The 12,961-nt window shown below is 41.6% G+C and overlaps 1 protein-coding gene across 3 annotated transcripts in view; it reads right to left on the reverse strand.

The window, feature by feature from the left end:
• dennd5b (DENN/MADD domain containing 5B) overlaps window positions 1-12,961 on the reverse strand; it is a 50,160-nt gene that overhangs the window by 14,862 nt on the left and 22,337 nt on the right. For 2 of the 3 annotated variants that reach the window (XM_053415285.1, XM_053415284.1), the window contains 9 exons: window positions 12,148-12,335; window positions 9,099-9,671; window positions 8,098-8,329; window positions 6,067-6,217; window positions 5,312-5,402; window positions 3,433-3,564; window positions 3,103-3,255; window positions 2,620-2,701; window positions 295-376 (listed from right to left, as the gene is read on the reverse strand). In XM_053415285.1, coding sequence (XP_053271260.1) covers window positions 295-376; window positions 2,620-2,701; window positions 3,103-3,255; window positions 3,433-3,564; window positions 5,312-5,402; window positions 6,067-6,217; window positions 8,098-8,329; window positions 9,099-9,671; window positions 12,148-12,335 — 1,684 coding nt within the window. Of the gene's footprint in view, window positions 1-294; window positions 377-2,619; window positions 2,702-3,102; window positions 3,256-3,432; window positions 3,565-4,958; window positions 5,091-5,311; window positions 5,403-6,066; window positions 6,218-8,097; window positions 8,330-9,098; window positions 9,672-12,147; window positions 12,336-12,961 lie in introns of all 3 variants that reach the window. The other variant, XM_053415286.1, reaches the window with a different exon arrangement.

Here is a 12,961-nt window from a genome sequence, read left to right on the forward strand (position 1 = left end):
CTGGGAGAGGGATCCCTCACATGTGGCTCTCTCTGAGGTTTCTACGTATTTTTACCCTGTTAAAAGGGTTTTTAGTAGTTTTTCCTTACTCTTGCTGAGGGTTAAGGAGAGAGGATGTCACACCCTGTTAAACCCCTATGAGATTAATTGTAATGTGTGAATATGGGCTATACAAATAAAATTTGATTGATTGATTGATTGATTCTGAATTTCCAGAACTGCACAAAAAACAAAACAGAATTCACAGTCAAGAGATAGAGAGAATCTGGGAATTCAGAGGAGAGCAGCATGTACCTCATGTCCTGTAACAGAGACACACAGAGTGATGGCATTGATATGGAACAGTCAGGCTTCTTCCTCTCAGGAACACGTGACACTGTTGAGGAGAAATACATATTATGATGCATGTGTGACGCTGTGTTAAAGAGACAAGAACACAGTGTGTGTGTGTGTTTGTGTGTGCGTGCGTGCGTGTGTGCGTGCGTGCGTGCGTGCGTGCGTGCGTGCGTGTGTGTGCGTGTGTGTCTGCACTTGAACATTGTTAGGAAACACTTGAGTCATAGACAATATGGTGTGAAGATTTTGGTCCTCACAACTTCAGAGAGTCGTTTGAGGGTTCATAACTGATTTTAGGGGTTTAGGTTAGAATTAGATTAGGTTTAGGGTAAAGGTTGAGGTAAGGCATTTAGATTTGATGTGACATGTACAAGGTCAGGGGCTTGTTTCAGAAAGTCAGTTCTCAACATGGAGTCAGATGCTATGGCAATATACTCTGGCAGGTTTCCATAATCCAGAGATTCCCCTGTTTTTTAGCTGAAGCCTTCAGATTGAAGGAGGTGTCAGATATAGCGTGATCTTTTCAGTCAGGGACAAAATATGCTACAATAATTTCAGATTGACCCATCACTTACTAATAGTCCACCTAATGTTCCACCAGGTGTTTTTCTATTTGTGTCTTTTGCATTTGCTTCCTTATATGATCCACATCTAAATCTGATGATTAAAATGTCTTTATACCTTGTACAGCTGCTTCACAGGTAGCTACGTGAAAACCAGGAATACATTTTACAGTTCTGGGCTACTTCGTTTCATTGTTACTTATCTTAACTCTTATTTTAAAAAGATCATTTATGCTGTGGACATGGGTGTACTCTCTCCCTTAATGTAATGTCCAATATCGCTTTGTGAAAAAAAGTGGTAGATTTATTATGGTACCATACAACTGTATGATCAAGAGTTAGACACTGTTTAATACGTGTAAACATCAATAGGCCTCTAGGTATCTTATCTTTCTCTGGCAGCTGACACAATGTCTTTATTTTCCTGTCAGGAACATTAACAGGTGGTGTTCTTCCCTAACATACTATGAAAAATCTGTGGAGTAAACAATTTAGAGCTGCATGGAGGTCTGTTATGGCAAAAAACCAGACAGATTATATCATCAGTATTTGTTCAAAGATGAAAATCACACAGTGAAATTGTAAATTCACCAAGGAAACTGGCCGACCTCATTTGAATGATGTGCTATGTGCAGGCCACATCATCATTTTTCAAATATATAAATTTAAGTCAAACACAAATTGAGAGATGCTGCTTCTCAATAATATTAAATGTGGGCAGAGTAATGAAGTCAGATATTTTTTCACTATATGTCACATTGCCACTGAACGCAATTTTTTCGGTGGGGTAAACTAAACATCACAAGTTAAGGCCGAATTATAGTCCTGCGACTGCAACCGCGGAAGGCCACGCAGCTGCATCGACGGACTGGTTTTGGTTTATGCTTCACTCACGTGTTGCGCGTGTTGCAACGCAATTCACCGCCAGAACCCTAGGCGGAGTAACGTTTTGTTTCGAAAACAAAACACACAAAGAAGAGACGTCTTCTTCTTCGTCGAATCTTTATTTACATCGCCACTCCGGCTCCTAATAGCCTATTTCTGGCGGACAAATCGGCCAGTCAGTGACGGGTTATACAAGTGGTCATACTTTCGGATCTCTTCTGCCAAGTGCTCTTCTATTTGTTCCATATTCGTTCTTCTAAATCTTCCGTGATTTCCGCGTATTGTGGGGCATGAAACCGGAAACTAGACTCCGGACGGGATGTAGTAAGCAGACCAATCACAAGCCTTGCGGGCTGCGTGAGGCTCGCGTCGTTTTGTCGTGTAGTTAGAAAAATTGGCGGACGCACGCAAGCCCGCAGAGGGCACGAAAGGGGCGTGTTGCGTGTCTTGCGTGCATGCGTGCGTCCGTGCAACACAAGTATAATTCGGCCTTCAGTAATTAAATTGTACGTGTTTCATCTTCAGTTCCTGCTAAGCACATTCTAAGACTATTGGGTTGTGTCTTTCAAAAAATGAAAAATTTACAAACACACACACACACACACACACACACTTGCATATATAGATACATATAGATTTTGATTGAATCTAAATAATTTGAGTAAGTGCAAGACTAAGGAGAAAACCTTCTTTTAAATCAAAACCAACAGCAGTCAACCGAGAGGTCAGTTTCTTAACCCTGCTTTCTGAAACAGGACCCAGGTAAGAGGCAAGGGATTGAAATGTCAAAAAGTGACCTCAAAAACAGAAGTATAAAAAGTTGTGTGTGTGTTACATGATGACTCTGTGTGCTGCTCCTCCAGCTTCTCCTCTCTGGCCTGGTAGTGCAGCAGGAGGGACCAAAGGGCAGATTTCCCCTGTGAGGTTAGAGAGGTTTCCATCAGAAAAACAGAATGACAATAAACACACACCATAACAACAGTAGCAAAAAAACAAGGTGTTATAAAATAAGATTCATTAGGCAATGATCTCTTAGGCTCAATATCCAATGTTATTATAAATATATGAGTAGCTGTAGCAGGGTTATACTGACAGCATACACGTGTCTTTAGCTTGGCTATATTTTAGGTTTAAGTAGAAGACAGTTGACAGAGACAGTACCATTCATTCATCTGTGTGTGTGTGTGTGTGTGTGTGTGTGTGTGTGTGTGTGTGTGTGTGTGTGTGTGTGTGTGTGTGTGTCTGTGTGTGTGTCTGTGTGTGTGTCTGTGTGTGTGTCTGTGTGTGTGTCTGTGTGTGTCTGTGTGTGTGTACTGACTTGTTTGACCTGCAGCCCGTGACTCCAGATCCTCTCCAGCAGGTCACAGAGGCTGGCAATCAGAGTGTTCTCCTCCAGGCCAGTGATGTTGGCCTCACCATGACCCAGCTCCACAGCTTCCCGGCCCATCTTCTCCACCAGCATTCGCTTGGTCTGAAGACATGCATGCGCATATTCAGAAAATGGATTGACGGATTAAGAAAGAAAGACAATTTTTTTTTATTTGAGAGAAAACTACATACATAAGCTAAGTAAATACAATATATGTATACTATAGTGATAAATCTCAAGTCATTTATAAGTGTAGGAACATTGCTGGGGGGTTTTCACCTTCATACGACACTCCTTGAGCAGACCTTCCACAAACTTCCAGTTGGTCTGGGCAATGACAGCAGGAGACAGATCAGCAAGTTTGGCTAAACGAAGATTCTTCCCCAGGCTGCGGGCCTCCTGCATGTACTTCTGATCAGCAAACATCAGAGTGCTAGTTAGTGAGGTTGACAAACACTTGGACGCATCTGAAAGCTCATCTGAGGTTTTTTTTATGCATTTGAAGTAACGTGTTTATTTACATCAAATAAACACACATTTTAAGATATTAAACCCCATTTGTTGACATATGGAGGACCATACTAAGTATAACTAAATAAATGTATAAATAAATACAGAAATAAATAAATAAATGCATAAATAAATACAGAAAAATAGATAAATACAGAAATAAATAAAAAAATACAGAAATAAGTACAGAAATGTATAAATAAATGTCTTAAATACATTTCCACATTTATTTATTTCCACATTTATTCATTTCCACCTTTCTGTGTCTGTATGCTAATGAGAAAGGCGGGCCTAACTGCAGCCTCATGCAGGATTGGTCACAGGAGTGTAATGATCCAGTCCTACTACTTCTGCCTGTCAATGCTGACTGGTGTCCAGTAGTTGTTAGCAACGTTGAGCCAGTTCACACTTAAAATGAACTAGTTCAAGTTCAGAGGGTTAGTTAAGGTTAGTTTTTATTGGGATGATGTAGGTGTCAGTAGTCCTGACTGTGAGTGTCACGTCTCGTGTTGTTCTGAGCATAAGAAGCGAGCAGAGAGGAGGAGGAGGAAACAGAAAAGGACTGGATCATACACTCCTGTGACCAATCCTGCATGAGTTAGGCCCGCCTTTCTCATTAACATACGGACACAGAAATGTGGAAATGAATAAATGTGCATTTATACATTTATTTATTTATGTCATGTATGGTCTTCCATAGATTTGAACCTGCTGGGTCTAGCTTGTTTGCATCTGTCCATCACAAACTATGCTGTGTGTTCAATCTGTGAAAAGGATTAAACCCATTGCAACTAAATTCCCTTTGTTCCCATGAATTTTCCTAGACACTGAGAAGCTGTGAAAATCTCAATGGAGGAGTGACAGGAAATGTGATGGTATGGTGGAGGTTTTAAAGCAAGGTTTCTAAAGGTGGGTGAGAGTGTTTATGTACTTGTACGTATATACTTGTGAGGACCATTTTGAGCAGCAACCCTACGGAGTGAGGTCATTTTTGGAAAGTGAGGACATTTTGGCTTGCCCTCACTGTTTCCAACGGTTGTTTAAGGGTTAAGACTTGGTTTCATGGTTAGAATTAGGTTAAGGGTTAGGTATTGAGTTGTGATGGTTAAGGTTAGAGTAAGAGGCTAGGGAATGCATTATGCATATGGATGTCCTCACTTAGATATGGAACTACAAGAATGGTACAGTTTAATGGAGTAGTCAGGTCCAGCCAGAGTGTTAGATGGACAGCTACAGTCGGGGTGGAGGGGGGTCTGTGAAAGGGATTCCTCAACACAGGCAACTCCTTCACATACCAGGCAGGATGCAGAGACAGATTTTTTTGGCGGTTTGATAGAGAGAGGGGGCGAAGTGTCCCACTCCCAAAATGCAATGGAGTTTTGCTGGACCAGACAGCCCTCAACCATCTGAGGAGGGAAACGAATGCAAACGGAACCGAACACACAACCAGACAGGTGAGGACAGAAACGAAAGGAAATGAAAAAGAAAGCAGAGAAGGCCGCATGCACAGGAAGAAAAAAGATTCAAAAAAACGATTTAAAACTAAAAATTTTAATATAAATACAACGTGACACATTGAAAATATATAGCTGTAACGCAAGTGAGGAGAGTAGGCATGTAGAGGACAGGTTCTGAGTAGCTTTTCTACCTCTTTCAGGTCGTTATCAGCGTTCAGATGCTCCGTTTGATGTGTATTGTGGTCTTTCCTTCTCTGTGCTGACGCTGTCCTATGAAACCACCTGTAGATCAAAAATGTGCAATTTGAATACTTTTGCAACTTTTTGGCCACTCATCTAAAGAAACCCCGCAAAAGCTGCCTCATTGTGTTCACTGATTCTGATCAGAGCTCATTAAATAGATGCCTGGTGTTATTCAAGCTGCTTTCTGACATGCAACTCCTCTAGAGATTCTCTGCACTGTCCACGGAGGAGGTGCATGTGTGAATGCAAATGTGATGATTAGAGTCTCTGGATTTTCTGCAGACTTTCTCCACCTGGTCCCCTAGTATAAAGTCATCAGAAGTCAACAGAATCCGATTTGAGAACACGCTAGGGGACCCCCTGCTTGATAACAGATCCAGATGAAAACCAAACCAAACATTGAAACAAATTTCTCCAGGTGAAAAAGAGGATCCACACCTATGAAGATGCCAAGAGAGTTTGTGGTGATAAGAGCAGAAGATATTGCCTTTGTGAAAATCATGTGATCTCCGCAGCGGAAATAATACATTACTTCCGGCCTCTGTCTGCTGAACCCAGCTGCTTGAAAGGCGCTATATAAATTCAAGCTATTATTATTTATTATTATTATTGTGAAAGGCAAAGTGTGCAGAGAATTGGGGCTGGACTTTATCAGCAGGTCATGTCTGAAAACGGCTTAACGAAGAAAGGTAGGTCGACTCACTTGCTATTGATCAGCCCAGTGTTCAGCACATCAGCTTGAAGTTTGGGGAAGAATCCCTGCTCATATTTGCCCTGACCAAACTTCATGTCCAGCAGGTGGGGGTGGATGGCTATGTGGTCAATCTTCATGAGCCGCTGCTCAATGGCCTGAGCTGCAGGGGAGACAGAATATGTTCACTGCAAAGTTATCATATAAAATACTTTCAGACAACACTAGGAGTAAGAATACTCAAACATAGTTGCTTCAGTGGGGACAATATAAGACAATACTGTAATATCTCAATGAACTTTCAGCGGGAAAAGAACACCTCAAATCTAAGGTGAATGTTCATCGTTGTATCGAAAATTGGGCAAATTCCATAGTAGTTTGCAAACGTTAAAAACTGGTTGTCAGCCCATGCCAAACATTTTTAACAGAATGCTTGTGTGATAAACTGGAGCTGTGACAAAAAAGGAGTGTTTGTATCTATGATAAAAATAGATGGATCTCAGCCTCTGCTTGTTCATCTTTGTAATATATTATATTTGATGAAAAAACTTTTATCCTTTCTAATGTAAAAAAAATGTCCTTTCACTTGGATTTACACAGTGCTGTCATGACTACAAAGTCTGAAAGGCTGACGGACATGAGCAGTTCGTTAACAAACAAACAAAGTGTGTTAGCAAAGCAAAGAAAACAAAGCAAATGGGGACATTGTTAAAAAACTCTTTCCCTGATCCACTGATCTTGTTTTGCAACAGTTGAATTCAACAGGAGCTGCAGCATTATTCTCCATTGGTATAGTGAGAGGATGTCCTGGCCACAGTAGAGGGCAGGTAAAGGAAAAGGCTGACTACTGTTTGGTGTGGGTAAACGGGTAGCTGCATACACCATCTTCTGAAAAATCAACTCATGTGTCACAGACAGATGACATGCGCAAATATACACATCACAACATGGAAATAAAGACAATGTAGTGAACATCTCGGGGTGGATAGATCACATACATGATATATATCTCGAGAATTTTTTAATCTCCTCTTGATCACTGTACAAATGTTATATTCAACCCTTTGTTGCAAAAATGGCACCAGTATACAGATTCAAGTAGACTCTTATATATTTTTTTTTATCTGCATGCAAAAAGGGGAAAATCACAATCAAGTTACATTCAGCAAACTTTCTACTTTTTAGACCAAGCAACCGCACTGATAAGCGTTTAACAAATTAAAATAAACGAGGTAGGCCTTCCTACTGTGGCCTAGTTCTCAAAGACCCTTCAAAACAGAGCTCAAAGGAACAAAAAAGTGCATTCAACAAGAATCCCTAAGAAAGATATTTCAGAACAATATAAGTTAAAGTGCACTTTAAACACCCTGTCAGAATTTGAGGGAACTTGTTTTATTGTCTGTTCGTATTTTAATAATCCAAAACGGCAGGATAATTATATTCAGAGACAGCTGTGATTTCCTCAATCAATAGAATTTAACAGAATTATCATTATAGGCTTGTGTTTGTACTGGTATGGTTCAGTCTCATCTGTCGATCTGTGATACTAGACTCAGTTCAGCACAAAGATCCCAGATCCCAGATCAATAGAATCTATATCAGCTTCTCAGACATCGCTGAACCCTTGTTTCCTCCTCATACGTCCATTCTCGTGCCTCCATCACGCAGAATCAAGCGTCACAGCAGTATTTATATATTTAGAGCATCGGACCGATTCCCTCAAATAAGTGGATCCTCAGCTCCACTCTGGGATATTATTTGGAAAGTTTCTTCATTACTTGTGAGTGATCTCCAGTGCGCTCTGTGCGCTGGGTGCTCTGTGCGCCTGATGGCACAGTCACGGTCACTGCAGTGATTTGATAATACATTCGAAGAGGATAATATTAAAAACTGTTGATGGCTTGGCTCTGGTACTCTGCTGTTTAATGGAATCTGAACGTAATTTGCAAAGTGTCTTTTCCTACATTGTAATCATGCTTCTACTAAAAATGAACCATAAAAAGCACACGTTTGAATTCCAACACCTCTTCCTGCAGAGCTTACCAGACTCCCTAAGGATGGAGCATCTCTGGTAGTTGGAGGATCGTAGGCTGGGAGCACGCACATTGTAGAGTCGAGCCTTGTTGATGCGCGCATCAAAGACACGAAGCAGTGGCTCTTTCTCCTCCCACTGGGACATGATCTTGTTATCAATGAAGGTGGCGAACATCTGCGTCTCAATGAAGTGGGAGAGGAAGGGGAGGTAAGGCTCGGGCTGATCTGAGAGGAATGAGGCCTGGAGCAGGGTCAAACACAAGTTCGGAGATACACATTATGCACAAATATACAAAATGTACAGCCAGAGATGTATATAAACAGGACCTAGTCACAAATAAAAGCAACTTCACAAAAAAGCGCCTACCACTCATCATTCACTGTGTTCATCTGCTTCCTGTGTGTTATTGAATGTAAACAACACTTTCTGCAGCTATCGTAAAAGCCTTTGAGACTATAGAATATGTGATAACACATGAGCACCTGGAAAATCTTAACATTGAAGAAGATACACTAAGATTGCAGTGCACATATATTCATTAAACATAAGGGGGGAAATGTAGCTGGCTCTTTACATTATGTCCACATTAAGCCTTGTGTCTTATTTTAAAAAGCACTCGGTCTGTTCCAGGTAAAGCCTGGTATTATCCCAAGCATATTTAATTGTAAAAATGAGTGAAAATTTAGGGCCAGTCTATTAACAACAGCAAACCTATTTCAATTTTGCAGTGGGTGGCGTTTCCTCAAAAAACACCTTAACTGCTCTGAATGTGGGTCATCACTAATCACCCAGAAGATACCAAACATTTCAAAGTGAAACTGTTTACAGTTGCACAAATAATGCAAATACTCCCTTATAGAATCATAAGAATGCAGATGGCCATGGTTCCTCTCTTTTTGCAGTGAGAGACACACATACATTAATCTATAAGCAAAGGCATCTTTTTTTATCACTAATGACTCCAATCTCATCATTAAACCCTTTCTGTGTTTGTTTTTCACTCCATTACCTTATCGAAATTGTGCATCTGCTCCCTGTTGGTGAGCCAGGACTCCAGGTCCGGCGCACTCTGTATGACAAATCCTTCATAGTCAGCAAACATGGTGGTGAAGCGGCTGGCAAACACTTCCCTCAGCTGAACATTCAGCTTGGCATTCCTTAGTTCGTCCTCCTCAGCAGCCCTTTGCCTGTCAATCCCCTGAGCTTTAACGCTTGCCCTAAGAGCATCCACGCGGGCCACTGTCACCCCGGTGCGTTCGGTTAGTGCATGCAGTCTCTCCAAGGTGGCATTTCCCTGAAGCAGCTCCAGCATAGTGAGCTCCTCCCCTGCCAGGTTACCATTACGCCCATCGTCCTCCAGTTGTTGAAGGGTGACAGTCTTGCACTCCCTGTTGAATGTGGAGGGCTTTCTGGGGGAGCAGGTACGGGTTCTTTTTGGCGTGGCACCTATGTTGGCAGAAATTCCAAAGCTCAGCAGAACCTCACTGAGCTCCTGGATTAACTCAGTCTTGTTGGGGAACTGGGGTAAATCCTCTGGAAGCTCTATGTAGTGGTTGTCAATGTCCACAAAACACAAGTTGGCCTGGGAGAGGGAAAGATATTCATATTTCAATATATATGTGATACACACATCTGATAATACAAAAAAAAACCTTCCGTTTTAGAACTTCAGTTTAAGACACGCAAGTAACACAAGTGTGTCGTATCTTAAGCGATTGACAAGAAATCCAGCAAAACATTCAGCCAGAATATACTTAGTTAGTGCGACTGTACCAACATCTGACTGTGTTGCTTCGCCCCATAACGACCGTCTGGTATGAATCACATTGTGATGCATTTATGCAATATTTAATATTATAATCTTGCACTGCTATCGTTAGTAATCACATTACATCTATAAATATCGTTCATACTATTTTTATTATAACAAGTCGCACAGAGGATAAATAATAATATTTTTTATAAAAGATCTCTATGTTGGTGTTTTGCTGCTCTGCTGCAGTGCATAGCTGTGTGCAGCTTTTCGGTAAGCTACAATGGACCTAAATTGTCTGGGTACACATGACATATGTCTTTTTGCTTCTCCCTCTCTTCCAAACATTAATGTCTCATCAATATAAGTTATAAGGACTCCTTGTTCTTTATTGTTGGAGAGTTAGAATTTTGGCTGCGACCACATCGTGGATCGTGGTGGCAGCTGATTGTGGATCATAGGATTACAATTAGGTTGCTTAGATATACAACATACCTACCCACATATACTATTATTGATGGCAATACCGCTAGCAATACAACTGCTATTGCTGCTCTGCCTTCTTCTCTCTCTCTGACAATAGTGAGAGAACCTTTAAAGATGAATACACACTGTCTTTTCTCAAAAATGTTTTAAATATTTGTATTTTGTGGATGTGGTCTGTTACATTCATAATTGATTGTACTTCAGTCGGTCCAGGGAGTGGGATCCCTAACTTGCAGAGGATTTGCACTAGGGATGCACCGATATGGAAATTCTTGGCCGATACCGATATTTAAAATAACAATCTGACCGATAGCCGATACCGATATTTGTTTATTTTCTTTTTGTTGTTATTCATTCACCCTTTTGTGCCAGAAAAATAATTAAATCATTATATAAAAAGCACTATTTAAAAAAATTTCAGCCCTTCATCACTCTTATCTTTTAATGAGCACAAATTGAATCAGATTTATGAAACAATCTTTGATTTAACTAAACTTTATTTAACAAAGACATATTATGCCCATTTTACCGCAAGTTGAAATGGTTCCTTGGGATTTTAATGAAATGTCTGTAACATATTTGGGTCAAAATACCACAAGGATAATTTAAAACAGCACCTTTTTACCCTGTCTAAAACAGCCCTGTTAAAGTATCATTATAGAGAACGCTCTTCTCATTGATTTACGGTAGCAGTATTGCCCGTTTATTAGATGTGTTACGGCTTCTGTGTGTATGACGTATGTTGTCAATACCCTTGTTACCTGTGCATGAGACGGATGAATAGAGCCGATGCACATGAGAATAAAGTACTTAAACAGACGCTACGCTCATACTTTTTACGCCAAGTTACACTGCGTGAGTCAAGATAACTTAACAAGCCCTCCTCAGTTTTACCTGTTTTGAGTGTCGGGCAGAAATCACATCGCGTCAACACCCACCGTGGCCCTTCGCGATGCTTGTTTTAATTAAACAGTCGGATTCCTCTGGTCCGCACCAGTTCTCAGTCAGCTGCTAGGCGCCAGCCGAGGCGCACCGCAGGGTGCCCCCCGCGCGAACAGAGGGTTCCCCCAGCGGTCGCCGTAGCTGAGGTGATCCGCGAGAAGGGCCCGACACGCGTCCAGAGTGGCCTTCGCTGACCGCGTACCCGGTCCCCTCCAACGGCCCGCCTTCCGCGCCGGCGATGGACACCGCCTCGTGGTCCAAGAGAAAGAAAGCTCCCGCACCAGTGACGCCGTGAGGTACCACCGGATGAGGACCTCCCGGTGCCGCACACTGAGCCTCCGGCGGCGCGGAGAGGAGGGCGACGGAGCGACTGCTCCCCAGCCGCGGCACGTGCCCAGCGGTTTTACCACAAATATGAACATCGGCCAATGATATCGGTGAAAGTCAAGTTTATTACCGATAAGCCGATATCAGTAAACGAGGCGAATATCGGCCGCTACCGATGTTCGGCCGATAAATCGGTGCATCCCTAATTTGCACCTTGTTAAGCTCGGTGAATCAAATTGAGATTTGTGTATATGGGCTATCCAAATAACATTTGATTGATTGGTACATGCTCCCTCACTCTGTGGAATAAGTTGTTACCATCCACGCAGACAGTCTGACCTCATAGTTTCAGCTAAAGTAGAGCATGTGGCATGCAATTCAGCCCTCTCAGGCAAGAAAACACTGAAACCCAGATCATGTCTCTTGACCAAGTCGTAATCCATCCAGTCATTTTTGTGCAATCCTGCTAACGCACAGATAGACGGACAAAGAAATGAAAACATGAGCTCCATGCCATGAGTAATCAAAACCAAGGAGGTTGACTGCGTACCTCCTGAGGAAGTTCCAGTGTGGAGCGGTCTGTGCATTCTTTTGACTGCAGGCCCATTAAGTAGGGAACAGGAGCATCCAGGAAGTGGAGGAGGGAGGCTGGCAGGATAGGAACATAGACATGCTGCCACTGAAAAGGAAACAGCAAGGTAGTGATGCCCTCTGCTACTGTCATCAACCGCTGGTAGTCTGAGAGGAAGACAAAATTATGATGAGGGAATAGATCTGAAATAACAATCTAGAATTTCTGCAGTTTTATCTTGTTAAAACTATATACGGTGATGGAGGAAGAAACACTTCAGCACTGAGTTGCAGCCTGAGGAGTTCTTTATCATTACTAGTAGTTGACCACTTGAAACTAGTTGACCTAATGTTAAAATGCTAAGCAGCTACATTACTTAACTGATTCTGACTAAACAGGGGTTAATGTTGAAGCTTTTTTTGTTAATGTGAAAAAAAATATAAAATTCTGTGTTAATTTTATATTTACCAAAGAAGTAAGGGCAGAAAACCTTTATATCAAATTAAAAAATGTGTTTTAACATCTTATCTTTACTTTATGTTTAAATTCAAAAATACGAAAATGTTTTAGTTTACTTTGCTACCCTGTCTGTGGCTCCTAGTCCACCTGCTTCCTCTGAATCTTTGAAAGAAAAACTGCCCTTTATATAATCGGGTCCAATATTTCATGGTCCGCACCTTGGTTGCGCCCCTCTCGTGTGTGTGTGTGTGTGTGTGTGTGTGTTTTAAATGAGCATGATTGGTGGACATGCCTTCTAAGCATAGAGAACCTATAGTGACCTTGAGGTAACTTG

This window comes from Pleuronectes platessa, chromosome 22 (genome assembly GCF_947347685.1).
Source record: "Pleuronectes platessa chromosome 22, fPlePla1.1, whole genome shotgun sequence".
Taxonomy (NCBI): Eukaryota; Metazoa; Chordata; class Actinopteri; order Pleuronectiformes; family Pleuronectidae; genus Pleuronectes; species Pleuronectes platessa.